This window comes from Lissotriton helveticus, chromosome 5_1, assembly GCF_964261635.1.
Source record: "Lissotriton helveticus chromosome 5_1, aLisHel1.1, whole genome shotgun sequence".
In the NCBI taxonomy this organism is placed as follows: Eukaryota; Metazoa; Chordata; class Amphibia; order Caudata; family Salamandridae; genus Lissotriton; species Lissotriton helveticus.
In genome coordinates, this window is record NC_136065.1 from 2142620170 (window position 1) to 2142639855 (window position 19686).

Here is a 19686-nt window from a genome sequence, read left to right on the forward strand (position 1 = left end):
GGTTTGACCAATGGACAAGGATCGCTCAGGAGAATGAAACGCAGGTGGCAGATGACTGGACTTGCTATGTTCCAGGCTCTGGAACACTCTTGGTCCAAACCAGAGATCTGAACTAAACCACATGAGGTTCAGAACAACATTGGAAACCAAACTATTCAAACTTGCATTTAAATGAACTTAGTTCCCAATATTGGTTATAAATTAAGAATTTCGGATTGGGTTACTCATCCATCCGAATGGACTAACAACCTCGCCAATTTTGTGTGTTTACCTGCAACTTTTTTTATTACAAGAGGTTAAAACCAGGTAACATTTTCGGGTTAGTAGGAACTGAAAATGGGTAACCTTATCAGTTAATGCAAGCAGAGGATGGGGAATGAATGGAGAACTAATTATGTGACAATGCCTAAAGATAAGACCTGCAATTATATTTGGTCAAGAAGCAAGGTACTCATGGATGGCAGTAATGATCACTTGGGATGAAACAAAAGTGACAAGGAGAGACGGGCCACTTGAGATGGTAGGAGAGGAGGAAGGCTAGAAAGGGCAGTCATGAGTATCTAAAAAGTGGAAACATGCAGAGCTGGCGCCTGGAGAATCCCTTTTTGTTTTACCCCATCACGCTGGTCCTTGTGTTTCAGCCGCTGCCCGTCGTCCGTCTCCATGGAATCCTTGTCTTCTGTAGCCTCTTCGGTGCTGAGCTCGTGGCGTGTCTGATCCAGCAGTGCAACTGCCTCATCCTGCAACGTCTCACACAGGCTCAGCAACAGCTGTGAGTATCGAGGGATCTCTCTTGCTGAGGAAAAGATGTAGTACAGGACACCATATGAGAAAGGGTATGGCCCACACCTCTGCTTAAAGAACCTCCACAGTAAATAATGGGCAATTCACAAAGAGTAGCCTTAGCAAGCATCACAGCATATCAAATTAGTTTCTAAACATCCAACGTGAAGTACAGGGTTAAATCCCAGACAGGACCCAGCGGCAAAAGGCCCTCAAATTAAACTATACTAAGACAGTTTAGAATAAGTGCAATAATTATATGACAAGTGGGTTGCACTCAAGATACATGCAGTTTGAAAATTGTGCCTTTATGAATCAGTTATATAGCTGTTCTTTAAATGCTTTTTTATTAAAAATGATTTAAACTTTCTTCTATGGTACAGTTAGTATATTGATTTTTAAGTCAGCCAACTCATTTCATTCCTAACATCTTGGGACTTATTAAGGAGAAATTGTTATTGTGAGAAAATATAGTAGTACGTACACTATGATTTAAATTTCAAACTCAAAAGAAAAATTTGTAGACAAGTCGACACTGCCCTGATGCCTTTAAAAGGAACACATTGAGACACCAAATGGGAATTGTATACCCAAGAAGTTTGTAAACGGGTGAGATCAATATGAGGAACGAGTTACAGTGAGAAAGTGTAGCACAAAAACAGCCCTGCACTCTTTCAAAGATATAAATGTATATACATATCATAAATGGACCATATATAATACGATAGATTTGTAGTGAATGGTTGTTTTCCTAAGAAAGAATGGATAAGAACTTGCGTTGTTTAAATTCATTCTTTATTCATGTTATAATTTGCAACCGCCAACACGTTTCGTCCTCGATTGGACTTCTTCAGGGCTTAAAGTGTAAAATATGTTCATTCATGTAGGTGTTGCCAATATGTTGTACCAATTAATTTGAAAACTATGTATGTTCCCATGTATAGGTAGTGTCAATTCAGAAATTAATTAATAAAATTATTATCTTGCACGCTCTGTATATCCATACATATGGGTTGTATTAGTTCACAGGCTCAGAAAAGTATATAGGTGAAAATTACACCCGTCACCATGCGGTCATCCGGTTCGGCGAAAAGTTAGTGAGAATGTGCCCTCTTTCTGCATGGTTGCCCCCACTTTTTGCTGAATTGCTGATGTGCTTTGAGTGTGCCCTGGACTGCTGCTATTCAGGTATCCAGGGCCTATGTTCTTTCCGTAAAACTGCATTGAAGCCTAAACCCAATTACAATCTCTGGCCACAGGTCCGCCCCTGGTAAATGGTACCACAGGTACCCAGGGCACTGTGACCAGCGAAGGCCTCTAAGGGCTGTAGCACTTATTGTGCCACCCTTAGAGGTCCTGTACCTTCACACATACACATTGCCTTTGCAGGCTGCGTGTTTTGGTGCATAACAAAGTGAAGAGTCAACATGGCACACATCTCTGTGTCTCATGTCTACAACCCACTGCCCTGGCATAGATCAGTCACCTCAGTGGCGTAATTAAAGTGCCAGATACACACAGGGGCCCCACACCAGATTTAATCTGGAGCTCTCATGCATGGGTGCAGTGATGAGGGGATCCCCTGCAGCTTGGGCCACCCCGCACCGCGGGGCTGTGGGGGCCTGTGTTACAAACCTGAGTCACTCCTCTAGCTGGGTGCCCTATACCAGTGGTGAGAGTACAGGTGCATGAACCCTGTAACCCTGCAGTGTACAAGTCTATTCTTGGACATTGTAAGTACAGTGCTGCCATTAAGTGTATATGGTGCTGGGAGTTGGTCATTACAAACTCCGCAGCACCATAATGGCTACACTGAAAACTGAGAAGTTTGGTATCAAACTTCTCAGACACATTTACAATGGAGCAAAGAGTGAAAAGAACCCTGGTGGCCCTCCACTCAAAGAGTTATACACAAAAAAAGACCAGGGTCCTAGGACTACGAAGATCCTAGTCTGTCGTATCTCCTTGCTATAGTCCACTTGAAGGTTTGTAGTTTTCTACATAACCTTCATTGTACTCTATTCAGTAGTATTTATATATGTATACCATAAAAACCCTTTCCCACACTTTGTTGACAGTTTTTTAGGGTATTAGGGACTCAAAGGCTTAACACTCAACTGTTTCAGTCCCATTCATACACTACTTAAAGTGAAAAAGTGAAATGACCCCTCACGGGCGTACCACCAAGCGGGCCACTGGTAGGTACTCACCAGATGAGCCCATTGTTATCATCATCGGCGGTCATTACTCTCTTAACAGAAAAGTGTCCAAAGAAAAGTGTAAGTGGTATAAAGGTGCGAAATGTGAAGTGCAGAAATAAGTCACACCTCACAGTGTGGAAAAATTAGGTTAAAATTGGAAGGATTCACTCGATGCACAACAATTTTATTCTTTTGCTCAGTGAACCCACTCAAACTAAAAAACAGTGTAGGTTGCTATATATGCATACCACTGTTAGATGCCAACATGTTTCTCTGCTTCATGCAGATTCACCAGGGCCAAGCTTTTTTTGCCACAGCACCATGTATTGGACACATCAATCTAAAAAACTGTCAACAAAATAAAACACAGACACAATGTGTAGTTATTCATTCTTCAAAAGTAGGTCTCTTTGTTAAATTTAGAGATTCAATTTGCACTATCTTTAGCATATTTACCCTCTGTGAGCCATGATGTAGCCTACCAGCTAGGAGGTTCGTGAGTAAAAACAAGTTTCCTTTCGTGAAACCCTTTTGGGCAAAACAGTGCTTCTATAGTCGCTTGTATCTGCAGGCAAAAAAGTGTTGTCAGCTACTGCACTTGTGTACCTAACCACAGCAAGTAACTACTATTCACGACACTTCACCACGGCGTCACCGTCAATCTACAACCTTGGCGTGTCACTCACTTGAAATACATCCCCAACCAAAATTCTTTATCAGCTTGTTTGCTTCTCGGTCTATATGCCCCCATTCAAAATGTGCCACTAAAAACATAACGTATAGCTCTATCTTAATTGTCCCAAACGTCTACGAGTCACCGGGGTGCCCCCTCCTTACCACCCAGGCAACACGGAGCGTGTTGTCTCCCTCTGCACGGTGTTCTCGCCGCTTCCTTCGTTTATATTACAACTAACGCGGCTCCTCGCGTAATCTCGCGAGAAAAGGTCCGCCATCTTAAATTGGGATAGAGATTTAGTTAATTTCTAATCCCAGTCGCGGAATGCACCATCTTTCTTTGGGGAGCAGTCTAGGGAAAGTATAGGTTTTTTTTATAAAAAGGGGCCCGTAACTTTATAGAAACCATTTACATTTCCTTTCTAATCTGAGGGATTCGATTGTCATGGAGCAGGGCAATATTTAACTAGGATCCTCGCTGTTACAACCCCCCTTCTTACATGATATCATTAGTAGCAAAATAAGCGCCCTTATAGGACAATATAGAGTTTTTATAATTTTTATGTGTTCTTTGAGAATGGTTAGTTATTAAAAACGCATCTCCTCAAGTGTCATTCAACACCGATTCTACAATATCAGATGTTATAGTGTTTTGAGAGGCACCCATTAACAAAAGCCATATAGGTATACCCCAGTAATGGATCTCTTACGTTTGACTTAATTCTCATCATCATAGATACTGTATGCATCTATTATAAAGCATCTTGGTGTCAGTATGAGAATGGTGATTAAGTGTTTCTATGCTGTACAATTGATACTCTCAATTACACCGACCATTGAGTGTTATTCACGCTCAACCCAATATCTGGAGAGCCACTGGTTCTGAAGTTCTGGCCAGCAAAAAAAGAGGTTAATTAATTCACTTTATTCCGCTCAATAAGCTCATTCAGCCCCACTTGATCAGTTTTCTCATAAAAAATCCAACGGGCTTCCTTAGAGAACAGGATTTTCTCAATGTTAAGTCCTTTCACTGTTTCGAGTACTACCCACGTGAAGTCATGTTTGGTATTGTGGCAGTGTTGCACTAATTTAGTTGTCAATTTACCTGCTCTTATGGTGCTTAAATGTTCTTGGATTATTTTTTTAATCTTTCTAGTCGTGAGGCCTATATAATATAGGACACACGCACACTGTAACCTATATACCACATTTGTGGTGTTGCAGTTACTGAATCGCGAGAGGAACCAATCTCGTCCAGAAGCCAGTGTAACACTAGTGGTCTTTTTTGTTAACGAACAGACCGAGCACAGCCCACACGGTAAATGGCCTTTAGGAAGTGTACTGTCCCTGTTTTCACGTGAGGCCTATATAATATAGGACACACTAGTGGTCTTTTTTGTTAACGAACAGACCGAGCACAGCCCACACGGGAAATGGCCTTTAGGAAGTGTACTGTCCCTGTTTTCACGTGTAGGTCGGCCCCGAGTGTGGACCAATTTGTCCTTGAGATTTCTAGATCGTTTAAACGCAAATCTCAGGGGGGGGGGGGGGGGGAGACAAAGTTATTAATAGATAATAATGTCACGGGCACCTTGTTGGTGTATTCATGAAGCCCTCACCCACTAACCTACCGGAGGACGACGGCGGAACAACAGGTACAAGGCAGGCACTGACCAGAAAGACTGGTCATCCCCTTACCGCTTCCCTCCAGGAAGCCTTGGCTAATAACCCAAAGCGTATGCATGAGAAGGGAATCCCCCGCTCACATATAGAAAAACGCCTTAGTGAGTGTATCACATAGTCTGTACCACAACACTAAGTCTGTTTTATTTCACCACACCTTTCAAAAAACGGTCCTGAGAAAAGCCAGAATACTCTAAGGCACTGGCTGAAACATGTCGACCATCTGAAGGACGCAGGGGGCAGTAACTCGCCACCCTTACGCGTCCTGTAGCATTACTTTTAACCGCTGGCGACGGCCCAGTTATTAAAATTTAATTTACCCTCGGGTACTGGGACCACCACCAAGCCGTTTTAAATCACAACTCACTCAACCTCACTCACTGCACTCTCAGCAATATACCAGCTCCGCTGTAATCAGGCGTCGTAGCACACCCGGGACATACTAGGTGTCACTGGGTGGGCCCGATGATGAAGCATGCCACCAACTAGGTTGGTGGGTGAGGGCTTCATGAATACACCAACAAGGTGCCCGTGACAGAACTAATTAGAGTACTGCAACACTTTGGTCAACTTAAGCTAGTCCTCTTTGATTAATCACATATAAACCCTCGGGGACTCAGACTAGCTATCTAGTCCTCCCTCTCCCTCTTGTTACACGCATTAGATAATAATGCCCAATGTTTTCGTATTGATTGTCGTATTTTTGTACTCAAGGGATCAAATGTCATAACTACTGGTACACATTCCTGTTTTGCTCTGTCGTTCTTTTCTAGAAGGACACTCCTCGGCGTATTTAAAGCCCTTTTTCTGGCATTCTTAATGATCTTGTTAGGATAATGTCTCTCCTGTAGCTTCTTTTCCGATTGCTGAGATTGTTCAATGTACCCCTCAGTAGAGGAACAGTTCCTGCGGTACCTCAGGAACTGTCCCACAGGCAAATTGTCCCTTAAGGCTCTTGGGTGGCTTGAATCGTACAGTAAAAGGGAGTTTCTATCAGTGGGTTTCTGGTGAACACTAGTCTGGAGAAAATCCCCTACCACATCGATATCTAAATCGAAGTACTCGGCCTTGTTGTGACTGTAAGACCATGTGAACCTGAGGCTCGCATCCTGAATGTTAAGCCAGTTTAAAAAGGCCAATAGTTCATCCTCACTGCCCGTCCAGATACAAAGGATATCATCAATATACCTCTTCCAGAGGCGAAGGTGCCTCTGGAAGGGGTTAGTTGGATGATCCACCACATGTTCTTCAAATTGGCCTACGTAAATACACGCTAGGCTGGGTGCCATCGTTGCGCCCATCGATGTCCCTATTGTTTGTAAATACAGTTGGTCCTCATAACAGAAATAGTTTCGAGTTAGTGCTATTTCAACGCACTGCATGACAAGGCTCTGTGGAACAACATAAAACCACTCCTGGGCCCCCAAGTCACGGGCTGCTGCCACCAGCGTTGCGTCCTGGGGGATACAGGAGTAGAGAGACTATGTCGATGGTGACCAGAAATTCAGCCTCACCATCGAATTCCATGTCGGTAATCATGTTAAGAATCTCAGTAGTGTCTCTGACAAACTATCTTTGGTTGACCACAGACTCACTAAGAAAGAAGTCTGCGAACTGGGAAAGTGGTTCCAGAACTGATTGGATGCCCGAGACGATTGGGCGCCCCCGGTGGTGGACGTATCGGCTTATGAATTTTTGGTAATATATAGAAGGCAGGGGTCCTTGGTTTGTCATTACACAAGAACTCTGCCTCCTTAGCCGTAATCCACTTATTTTCCTTGGCTACACCGACCTCCATGCTGACTATAAAGCCTGCCGATAAGGGTGGGGCTGTGGTAGTTTTAAACTCCACCGATTTATGATGAAGAAGTGAAAAGACTTCTCAGTGTGCGGACCAACTACCGCCCCATCAGTAGCGACCCTTCCAATGATCTTCTAAAAGCTGTGGGACTAGGGGCCTTCTTGCTATGGCAAGCCTTGTCTCCAAACTTCTTGCATTTGTTACACCAGGCCTTCGCAGGATCAAAATTCTTTACCCTATATGGTTGTGGAGCATAAGGAGTGTTTTGGGATCCACCCCCCTATGCAGGTTTTTGGGCCCTTTAGAAGACTTTTTATCTTGGGGATTCTATACCATATTTCCCCTGGGGAGGTTTTATAACCCCTTTCTTTTGGTCACCCCCAGTGGTTGTCTTGGTCTCTCTAGTCTTGACCCAGTCGTCTGCCTTCTTTCCCAATCCTTGAGGAGAAATTAGACCTAGGTCTACCAAATGCTGATTTAACTTTTCATTCGTACAATTACTTAAAATATGTTCCTTCGTAAACAAATTGTAAAGTCAGAAAAAGTCAGAAAAAGTCATGCACATTGTGTCCGGTTAACCAACCATCTACTGTCTTTACTGAGTAGTCTACAAAATCTATCCAGGATTGGGTCTTGGGTTTTGTGAGCCCCATGAATGTAATTCTGTACTCCTCAGTGGTGAGTCCAAATCCCTCAATCAGAGTTCTCTTCATGAGGTCATAAGACCCAGCCTCTGGCCCAGAAAGGGTCAGGAGTCCTTTTCTGCAGTTACCAGAGAACAGTTCCAGTAGGAGTGCCCCTTAGAGAGGTTTATTCACCTTTCTCATGTCACACGCCCTCTCAAAGGCTGTGAACCATTTAGAGATGCAATCACCCTCTAAATGTAGGGACAATCCCTTTCAGGATTTTAGGATCATAAGATTGCTCTTTATCCTTATTTCAATTAATGCCACCATTGATGGGTGCTAAACCCATCTCTTTTCTTTCTCTAGAGCCAGGAGTCTGGACTCTAGATCCAGTCTTTTGGTCAGCCTTGTGTGGAAAAGTAAATTTTGCCATGTTCTGTGTCCCTACGCTTCATCCATCATATGTTATGTGTGCATGATCAATATGCATATGTTATTCCCCATTTCTGATTAAAGACGCAATTACAGTTGTGTCCACCTCTAGTACGTTAGTTTCCAGTCCTCGTGAATACTACGAATATCAGGCCTATGTAAGTAATGTTGCCACGTTTCTCAGTGTGCACGTTATTCAATTATAAAGTCCCCGTTTCCAGGCCTCAAAAGGGCCCGGACCACAGATTCAGCTCTTGTCTCCTGAAAGCCTCGCTGAGGAGCGATACAGCCCCCACCTGTATCCTCGACCCTTCACTTACTTCCTGCCTCGCAGTGCCCGGTGCACCCCGGCTCTGCCTCTGAGTCTGCCAAAAGTATGTTATAGTTCCTGCTATCAGTTCAGTCCTCCTCCTCTGCATTCCTAAGCTACTGAACTGCATCAATAGTTTCCGTCATTGTCTAGCCTTCTCGTCTCCATGTTAGAGAAAATACTGTATTTAATGGTCATTTAATATTCTTCACGCACTACATGTAGAATAATGCATGGTCCAGTCTTAGAGTCAGGTTAGCCTCTCCCCTCATGACTTCTAGTTTATATCAACATGTTCCCTAAACATTAGATACCAGATAGGGTTTAGGTACATGTCGCTCCGACCCTCCAGACTCTAGTCTCTGCTCCTAGCACAGAGTTCGTAGCCCCCAGCTTCTCCTAGTAACACGTCATTGCTAGTTTTCGCGCACCATTAGGTTAGAGGTCCCGGCTCCTTAGGTAGCCCCCTCCTATGTGTCCGCCCATTTCATGACATATTCTGTTACGTCTTGCATCACCTGTCTAAGTATACTCCCAGTTACGCCTCTTATTTCTCTTATCTCTCGCGACTGCTACGCGTCACGCCTTCTACTCCACCTACTGTTACGCCTACTGCAATGTAATGCTATGTGTTTGCGCTATGTATATAAGTCAATGTTTTGTTATTAAATGTTAGCGCGCGCTCATCCCAGACCTAGCCCCAGCAGCTGCTGGGCCTCTTTTCCCCTGCTGGGTCATCCTATGCAGGTTGTCCTGATCCTGTCCTTATGCTGTAATAAACCTGCAGAAACTCCTACTACCTCGAATCTTGACTCTTATTTATTGAGCTATCTGTTATGCTATAAGTCTAGTCAAAAATAGGGTATTATTTATTTATTTACCACATAATGGCGCCCGAACAGGGACTTGCCCTTTCCCCACGCGTCGGTGAAGCCACGCCGACCCCCTGACCCTCTGCAGTCGTGACGGAACCATACCGGCCAAGTGCAGATATTTCTGCTTCAAGTATCCCTCAGGCCCACGGAGGAGACGGAGGAGGCGGTCCAGCATCCGAACGAGACGGTGGAGGAACGCGGCGAGTCCCGACCAGAGCCCAAGCCGAGAGTCCAAGGTCCGAGGTATCCGGAGGCCCACCCGTAACTGAAGTCCGAAGTCCGAAGTTCGTCGTCGTAGTCCAGTCCCGTCCGAGGCCTTCCGTTCCGTGCTGCCCGGTGAGTACCATTGCTGGGGTAGTGTCTAGACAGGGTCAGTCTAAATTGACTCCTGGTCCGTGGGTTGGTGGTACCCAAGCCCACAAACGAAGTGTTCACCTAGGTGGATACGGGTCTTGATGCGTTCCTTTATGGGACCGGTATGTTCCGTACTGTTATAGCAGTGCATCCAGTAACTCTAGTCTGTTCCGTTCTCGAGAATTCTGTTCTGTTTCTGTTTTCAGTATTTTCAGGTAGTATTCTGTTCGAACTGTTATTTATAATGTTGTTTAATGTATTTCCAATGTCGTGGTATGCCTGAATTGTTTTCCCAATTGTTATTGTTTTTCGTGTATTGTATTGTGTTCCGATTCAAGTTTAGAATGCCGCTCTTTTCCAAGTTACGTCAGTTAAAAACTAGAAAGGGTCTGCTGGAAGCAGCAGTTCCTGTTCCGCCTAGGGACAGTCCAGGTCACTTTATGTATCAGAAACATGGCATAAGCGCCATATTGTATCTAGATTTATGGGTAGAGTATACCAAACAGTTAGAAGAAAAGTATAGATGGCCCGTATCGGGTACATGGGATGCCGAATGTATCATGCGAGTAGAAGAAGCATTATGGAAAAAGAAAGCCAGACAGTCACAGAAAGATGCCATCGAGTTATGGCGTAAGGAAGCGCATAGAAGAACGGAAAAGGAAGTCAGAAAGTCAGAGTTAAGTAGAGAATCCCAAGAACGAGCCCAAGAAAGAGAACTAATCGAGATAGGTGAACAAGTCAAAGCCGAACAGTCAGACAGACAGAGGCATGCCCTTATTAAGGGTATGTATCCTCTCCTTGCCGAAGGCTTGCCAAAAGCGACCCCAGAGGCACCCAGTAATTTCCCGCCACCATTAGTTCCGACCAAGCTACGTCACAAACCGACCGCAGCTGATATTTTTATTTCGTCCTATTTGGACGACACAGTTCCAGAATATGCAAATCCAGTTCGCGCTCCACCTGTCCCTGTAAATCAGGCACTTCCCGTTCCTCCAGACACCGGAGTACCTGTTACGGTACCCCCGGGTCAGCCTGCCATACAAGTTCAGCCCACGTTACAATTACCGACCCTGCAAGCACGAAGAATGTCAGTCGACGATTCCAGTCTAGGGGCCGCAGGAGGAGGTCCTCCTCAAACCCCGCCGCCACACAAGCGTTTATCAGCACTCGAATTACATGCTCAAGCATCACAGCGTACTCCTAAAAGTAATAAGTCTGTTACAGAAATCAGACAAGCCCTTGCCGAATGTGTCTATGACACAGTCCCAGGCGAGTATAATATGGTTTTATATTCCGTACGCGTAAGAAGGGTGACCGAGTATCTAGTCACCTTACCAAATATGAAAGAAGATTTAGACAGAATATATCGTTTCATCCGTACAGGGGATGATCCAGAAAGTATTGGCGAGATTATGTCCCAAAGGAAAGCCGAGATTCAGCTCATGGTATTAAAGTTCCTGATCAATTGTCTCATAAGAGAACAAGATTACCCGTCTAAAGATCCCGCCGAAATGAGAATCCTAACAAGGTGGAGTGATAATATAGCCGAGGGTAAGCACAAGACCATTAGTGCCATGGAAAGTATGTACAAGAAAATTCGTAAAGAAATAATAAGGTTACACGAACAGCGTAAAGCAGCACAAGTAAGCGAGAAAGAAAGTATCTCTGATCCTGAAGAGGAAGACGAGAATCCCGCCAGAATAGCGTATGTAGGAAAATCCAGATTTCCAGATCGCCATTCACGTCCAGAACCTAAGTCTATTTTTCATCATCCAGCACCAGAACGAGGTTCTCTAGAACAAGTATTTCAAGCTACCGATCACATTCTGAAATCACGAGTCGGTTATAGCGAATTAAGTACCATGCATGAACAAGAACTAGCCCGATCAGCAGTCCGATGGATTACTGATTCTACCACTTTTCCAGACGAAATAGTGGCACAAATGTTTCTGAAACTGCCCCCAGCCGAGCAACGACTGGTGGGTATGTATATGATCCAGCACCTCATTACCCTGTATGAGGGTCAACATTCTGATCCAGGTCCGTTACATGATATCCTGAACGAGTTACTCCAGTACAGATGGAGAGGTCTAGGTACCGATTTAATTAGTGTCATTCTAGAACAGCGCCACAAGTATAGAACGTTCCTGAACCCGCATTTTGTTCATGTCTCACCCCCAGAAAGTAAACCATTCTACATAGACAGACAGAATCCGCTACGAGAAGTCCACCCAGTCCAAGGGGCGGGTGGCGTAATGCAACGAGTGTTTGTATACACTCCGATATCAAAGATGGAACTTCTTGAAATGAAGAAATTAATTCCCTGTCATGACAAAGATCCAGCAGGGTTCCATAGAGAATTAAAAGACATGCTCCGTATGGGAGAATACACTTACCCCGATATCATTAAAATGTTAAAAGTCCTGCTACCCGCAGGGGTGTATGAAAAGTTAAAGGAAAAAGAATGGGAGGTGGGAGAGAAAAAGATCGATTGGACAGCTCTAGAAGCTGAAGACAAGGCACGAGTACCAGGTACCGGTCTTGGAGATAAATGTAAAGAATTACCAGAATTATTGATTCAAGTTTTACCCAGATTATTGACAACTAGAAAAGAAGACTGGGATGCAATCTCAGCCTGTAAACAGAAACAAGATGAGGATATTAGTGATTTTTATTCTAGATTTGAGAAATGTTTCAGTATTAACAGTGGTCTCAAGACAAGTAGTGAGTCATACCCTCATCTTTTCGTTACCAAATTAGTCGAGAATTCAAGTCCACAAATTAAGAACCGAGTTTTGAAAGTCGAAAGCACCTGGCAAGCAAATACTCCGTCCCAGATGCTCCAGATGCTCCAGTATCACCAGAATAGAATCAGAGAAGAGCAAGAACACGAAAGAAAACATATGAAAGACACGAAAATGAAAGTGCTAGTTGCACAATCTATTCCTCAAGACAGTCAGAAGAGAGGTCCGAATCAAGCCAGTCATCCTGCGGCTCCCGTTAAAGGGAACTGCAATTATTGTAAACAGCCAGGTCATTTTATAAACGAGTGTGCAGTTCTGAAACACAACATAGCTACTGGTAAGACTAAAGAAAGACCACGTCCGCCAAGACAAGAACAAGTTTCACAGACTCCTCAGTCACAGAATACACCACAGACAGTTACAGTACCGCAGCCTATTGCTGCAACACAGCACGTTACATCGCAGATGTACCAGTATGCACAGTCCGAGTATCCAGAGTACCAGTCATATTCATGAAACAGCCTAGAGAGGGAGGTAGACTTGCCTCTCATCGAGATACCTGTAGACCAAGAAGGTCCCTATGTTCATAGTCAAGTATTAGGGAAAGACAGAAAGTTTTTGATCGATACAGGGGCAAGTAGGACCACAATTAGTCACGCCGAAGTTCCAGGGGCTCCGCTCTCAGGCTCAAGAAATGTTTCCCTTGGATTTTCAGGAAAACCCATAGTTAATGAGATATCAAAGCCAGTTACTCTAGACGTAGGTCCATTGTCCCGTACTACTGATCTGTTACTTACTAAGTCATGTCCAGAAAATCTATTAGGCATTAAGACATTGAAAGAATTAGGTGCAGTTATTTGCTGTTCCCCAGAGGGAATACGTCTGTTCCTACGTGACTTTAAGGGTCACTATGTATTACGAGATTTTGATTCAAGATTGTCTAATGTTCCGCAGCATTTATGGGCGCAAGGTCCAACTGATGTAGGTTACATGCAAATCACACCCTATCGTGTGACTCTCAAACCAGGTGTAGTGTTACCACGAATCAGGCAGTACAGATTGCCACCTGAGGCTGTAGCAGCCTTATCCAAAATTATTGACGAGCTCATGGCTCAAGGAGTAGTTGTAGAAACTGACTCCAATGTGTGTAATTCTCCGATCATTCCAGTCATGAAACGTACTGATCCAAATGCACCCCCAGTATATCGATTAGTGATTGATTTACGAGAGCTTAATAAATGTGTTATTCCTCAGTACCCAGTTGTCCCAGACATTTCTTCCCTGTTAACAGCCATTGATTCTGAAGCCATGTTTTTCACTGTTATTGACCTCAAGAATGCATTTTTCAGTGTTCCAATTCATCCAGACAGCCAGTTTCTTTTCGGATTCTGTTTAAATGGAAGGAGCTATATGTTTACACGCGCTCCTCAAGGTTTCACAGAAAGCCCTAGTATTTACAGTCAAGCACTCAAGAGACAACTAGACAACATTCACATGCCAACTGACACTGCCCTGCTCCAGTATGTCGATGATCTACTGATCACAGCCCGTTCTGAACGTGACTGCGAGCGTGCATCACTTACAGTTCTGTATTTTCTAGCCGAGATGGGGCACAAGGTGTCACCTTCGAAGCTTCAATTCTGTGTCCAGCAAGTGGTATACTTAGGACACTTGCTGTCCAAGAGGGGTAGGCAGTTGACACCCGACCGTATCCAGTTAATAGCGAGTCTTCCCCAGCCCAGAACCCAGAAGGAGGTACGTGCCTTTATCGGCCTTACTTCTTATTGTAGACAATGGATTCCCCAGTATGCATTCCTAGCCAAGCCACTGATACAGTTAACGACACAGGAGGCAGCCGTATCGACTGTCCTCCCTTGGACATCTGACCATACACTTAGTTTCAACGAGTTAAAGAAAGCCCTATGTCAAGCTCCAGTTCTAGCTACACCGAACTACAGTAAGCCTTTTACACTTTTCGTTACAGAACGCGAAGGTACAGCATTATCTGTTCTCACACAAGATCAAGCAGGTCAATACAAGCCCTGTGCTTATTTTTCGAGCACATTAGATCCAGTCGCCCAGGCGTTGCCTGCGTGCCTCAAGTCAGTTGCAGCCACAGCACTAGCTATCAGACAAAGTGATTCCATAGTTTTAGGACATTCCCTGACAGTACAGGTCCCACATTCAGTAGAAGTTCTTTTAAACCGAACACAAACTCAGCACTTGACAATTGCACGTTTAACAGGTTATGAATTGACACTGTTCCAGCCACACATAGAAATTAGACGCTGCAACGTCCTGAATCCTGCTACACTGTTACCATCAGTTAGTTCAAATCCAGACACACATGATTGTGTGGAAGTAGTTAACATTACGACAAAGCCAAGACAAGACCTGACAGACATTCCGTTACTAGATCCTGACCTGACACTTTATGTGGATGGTTCATGTATGAGAACTAGTACAGGAGAACTAGTCGCCGCGTATGCCGTGACTACTGACACTGAAGTTATTGAAACACACCGTATTGATACTCTGTCCGCTCAAGCAGCAGAGCTAGTCGCTCTGACACAAGCCTGTATACATGCCAAGAACCTGAAGGTTAATGTTTACACAGATTCACGTTACGCATTCGGAGTTGTACACGACTTCGGAGTGCTCTGGCAGGAGAGAGGTTTTATGACTTCTCATGGAACCAAGATTCAGCATGGTCTCCTTATTCAAGCCCTGTTAGATGCCATACATTTACCGACATCTATTGCCATCATGAAGTGCAAAGCACATACGAAAGTTACTGACATTATTTCCCAAGGTAATGATTTAGCAGACCGCACAGCCAAGCTTACAGCACAGACTCCAGACATTCCAGTTAATCAGACACATATTCCAGATCTGACTACATGCATGACAGTTAAGGACCCTACTCAAGATGTCATAGATATCCAGTCACATGCTACTCCCGATGAAATCAAGAAATGGTCTGTACAAGGAGGGGTCCAGACAGATCAAGGATGGTTAACGAAGGGTAGAGCCACATGGTTTCTCCCCGATTCTATGGTTCAAGTCATTATCAATACCGCACATAGTCCAGCACATTTAGGAGAAAAAGCTATGTTAGACAGTATCCAGAACATTTGGTTCAACAAGCATTTACGAGCTGCAGCCAAGCAGAAAGTCCGTACCTGTATGATATGTTGTCAGTTTAATCCAGGTAAAAGTGTCCCGGTGGAACAAGGTGGTTTCCAGCCCCCTGACCACCCTTTTGAGGTCCTCCAGATGGATTATATTCAAATGGAGCGATGTCGAGGTTTCAAGTATGTCCTTGTAGTTGTATGCGCCTTGTCCAGATGGACAGAAGCATATCCAGTCCCAGATTACACAGCCGCGACCACTGCCAAGCAGTTGGTTCGTGAATTCTTCCCTAGATATGGACTCCCTAGAGTCGTATATTCTGATAACGGCCAGCCATTCTCATCTGAACTCATGAAACACGTTTCCCTTTTGTTAGGGTACCAGTGGAAGTTCCATTGTGTACGCCATCCAGAAGCAGCTGGACTAGTCGAAAGGCATAATCAGACTCTGAAAATCCGTATAGCAAAAGTCTGTAAAGACAAGGGTGTGGACTGGTTAGTAGCTTTGCCAGTCGCTCTGTTTTACATGCGTATGGTCGCACATTCTAGATCAGGTCTGTCCCCGTATGAGGTCGTTTTCGGCCGCCCCCCTAATATGTGGGGTACTCCTAGACCTAGAAGTATTACCGATGTTTCATGTAATATGCTGACAGATTACCTAGCTTCCTTGATGTCTGCCCTCAACTCATGTCGTTCACAGGTTGCCGCCGCATTTCCAGACAATACCGTGGTGGCACCGCACGAGATCGTTCCAGGCTCCCTAGTGATGATCAGAAATTTCGACAGATCAAGTCCGCTGGAACCACGTTGGAAGGAGCCACGTCAGGTCCTCTTGACCACCCGAACTGCCGTCAAATTGGAAGGCAGGAAGGGGTGGGTCCACCTTTCTCATGTAAAACTTTTCAAAGGATCGAAACCAGTCTTCAAAAACATTTCCAAGAACATTTCCCAGGATTCGAAGGATTGCCAGAACATTGTTTTAAAGGACTGTCCCGCACAAGACATTATTACAACCCCTCCCTTGTTAGAGAAAACTCCGCAACAGGAGTATAAGTTAAAGCTCAGGTCTAATAAGTCAGCCAGTTTGATTGTATAAGTCCTCCCCTAGGTGAAACGGTTAGACTGTTTCTGACATGTATAAAATAGACCCCCATAGTGAGAGAGTCAGTCAAAGCTCAATCAAATGTATCGTTTTTCTGAGTTTCGTATTATTCATCAGCATAATGATTTCCTGCACCAGCTACGCACTTTTTCTGTATTTTCCAGTTCCTCATGTAAATATGTCTGCTCATGCTACAGTAGAGCACACGTTTAGTGATCTGCCTCCTCACGAATATTCATACCGCCTCGCCATGCGTAATAATACATTTATCCGTATGTTACATTATTCACACCAGACCAGCAATGCCACTAATTGTTGGGTGTGTGGTCGACTCCCCCCTTTCCAGACACCGAAGGGAGTTCTGCCACTCTTTCCTTATCCATTCTCACACAATGGTTCGTGTGGAGCATGGTCCACGTTAACGTCATCCTCAACAGATATGTCTTTTCTTAACAGTACATGTTTCCCAGACAAGCAAGGTCTCCCCCACAGAACAGGTTTAGATTTAGAAAATGAAGTATATAATTTAGGAAATTATTCGTCGAATTTCATGGTTCTGAATGTTCAGTCTGATACTACTCCAGACTCACCTGCTATTTCAGTACTACCAGTCAAAGGCGAATTATGTGTCCGTAGTTATGGTTCTGTACATATAGGACATAGTGATTGTACTACTGTTATCCAGTATAGTGACAGTGGGAAATCTATTTTCAAAGCTTCACGTCATTCTTATTTTATTTGTGGTCAAACTGCATATGTCCGTCTGCCCCTCGATTGGGAGGGAACCTGTTACATTGCTTTCCTACTGCCACCTGTTTTTCTAGCCCCACCTGACTATCATAGGAATTCTTTCTTAGTACACACTAGACACAAGAGAAATCTCCCGATTGTCGATTATACCGAAACCGCCGCAGAGCAATTCATTGATTTAGATAAAGGTGTTTTCCCTTATTTAGGTACAGTTGTAAATAGTAAGCTCATTCGTAGGTTAACAAGAACCCTTGAAGCAGTAGTAGATGAGACTGCCTCCGCTCTAGGTAATTTAACTGAAGAGCAATCCTTTATGAGAATTGTCGTTTTACAGAATCGTCTCGTCCTTGACGTCATACTGGCCGATAGGGGCGGGGCCTGTAGAATTCTCGGATCCAGTTGTTGTATTTTCATTCCAAATAACGCGCCGTCTGTTTATTCAGCTATAACCAGACTCCATAAAATTGCCCATCTGTTACACCAAGATCCAGGCACCTGGACATGGTCCGGTTGGTTCTGGAATATAATTTCCGCATGGGGTTGGAAAGTCCTGTCCTTTCTAGGTATTGCAGTAGCGATCATATTTAGCTGCTGCCTCTGTATACAATGTGGCCCTGCGATTTGCAGCATGTGTGCTACCTCTTGTATTCCCAGTCCCAAGCCCTGTTCTAAATCTCGTTCCAAGACAATTCGAGACGAGCAAATGGTACTGTATGAAATGATAGACGGTATCATGAATATTGATGTTTCCTGATGGAAACGTAGTGACAAGGAGGGAATGTGGAAAAGTAAATTTTGCCATGTTCTGTGTCCCTACGCTTCATCCATCATATGTTATGTGTGCATGATCAATATGCATATGTTATTCCCCATTTCTGATTAAAGACGCAATTACAGTTGTGTCCACCTCTAGTACGTTAGTTTCCAGTCCTCGTGAATACTACGAATATCAGGCCTATGTAAGTAATGTTGCCACGTTTCTCAGTGTGCACGTTATTCAATTATAAAGTCCCCGTTTCCAGGCCTCAAAAGGGCCCGGACCACAGATTCAGCTCTTGTCTCCTGAAAGCCTCGCTGAGGAGCGATACAGCCCCCACCTGTATCCTCGACCCTTCACTTACTTCCTGCCTTGCAGTGCCCGGTGCACCCCGGCTCTGCCTCTGAGTCTGCCAAAAGTATGTTATAGTTCCTGCTATCAGTTCAGTCCTCCTCCTCTGCATTCCTAAGCTACTGAACTGCATCAATAGTTTCCGTCATTGTCTAGCCTTCTCGTCTCCATGTTAGAGAAAATACTGTATTTAATGGTCATTTAATATTCTTCACGCACTACATGTAGAATAATGCATGGTCCAGTCTTAGAGTCAGGTTAGCCTCTCCCCTCATGACTTCTAGTTTATATCAACATGTTCCCTAAACATTAGATACCAGATAGGGTTTAGGTACATGTCGCTCCGACCCTCCAGACTCTAGTCTCTGCTCCTAGCACAGAGTTCGTAGCCCCCAGCTTCTCCTAGTAACACGTCATTGCTAGTTTTCGCGCACCATTAGGTTAGAGGTCCCGGCTCCTTAGGTAGCCCCCTCCTATGTGTCCGCCCATTTCATGACATATTCTGTTACGTCTTGCATCACCTGTCTAAGTATACTCCCAGTTACGCCTCTTATTTCTCTTATCTCTCGCGACTGCTACGCGTCACGCCTTCTACTCCACCTACTGTTACGCCTACTGCAATGTAATGCTATGTGTTTGCGCTATGTATATAAGTCAATGTTTTGTTATTAAATGTTAGCGCGCGCTCATCCCAGACCTAGCCCCAGCAGCTGCTGGGCCTCTTTTCCCCTGCTGGGTCATCCTATGCAGGTTGTCCTGATCCTGTCCTTATGCTGTAATAAACCTGCAGAAACTCCTACTACCTCGAATCTTGACTCTTATTTATTGAGCTATCTGTTATGCTATAAGTCTAGTCAAAAATAGGGTATTATTTATTTATTTACCACACTTGCTAAAAGGCTGTCCTCCTCATTGAGGCTGTCCTCAATGTCCTCACCAGGACCTGAACCACCTGTGTGGCTTCTAGGCCCCCAGAGGTTAACTCTTGGAAGTAAGGGTACAGGGTCTCTCCTTCCCTAGGAAGTTAGAGGTGGGTACCTATCTCCATTCTCCTCCCTCTTCTGGTCGGTCATCACCATTTTCAGAAGGGTGGGCCTTTGCATACTCAGCC

General features: G+C 44.4%; 1 protein-coding gene across 2 annotated transcripts in view; it reads right to left on the reverse strand.

Annotated features, from left to right (window-relative positions):
* The window catches only part of NUP188 (nucleoporin 188), a 761473-nt gene that overhangs the window by 140512 nt on the left and 601275 nt on the right, over positions 1-19686 (reverse strand). For both annotated transcript variants that reach the window (XM_078646272.1, XM_078646271.1), the window contains exon 34: positions 615-796. In XM_078646272.1, coding sequence (XP_078502398.1) covers positions 615-796 — 182 coding nt within the window. The remainder of the gene's footprint in view (positions 1-614; positions 797-19686) is intronic.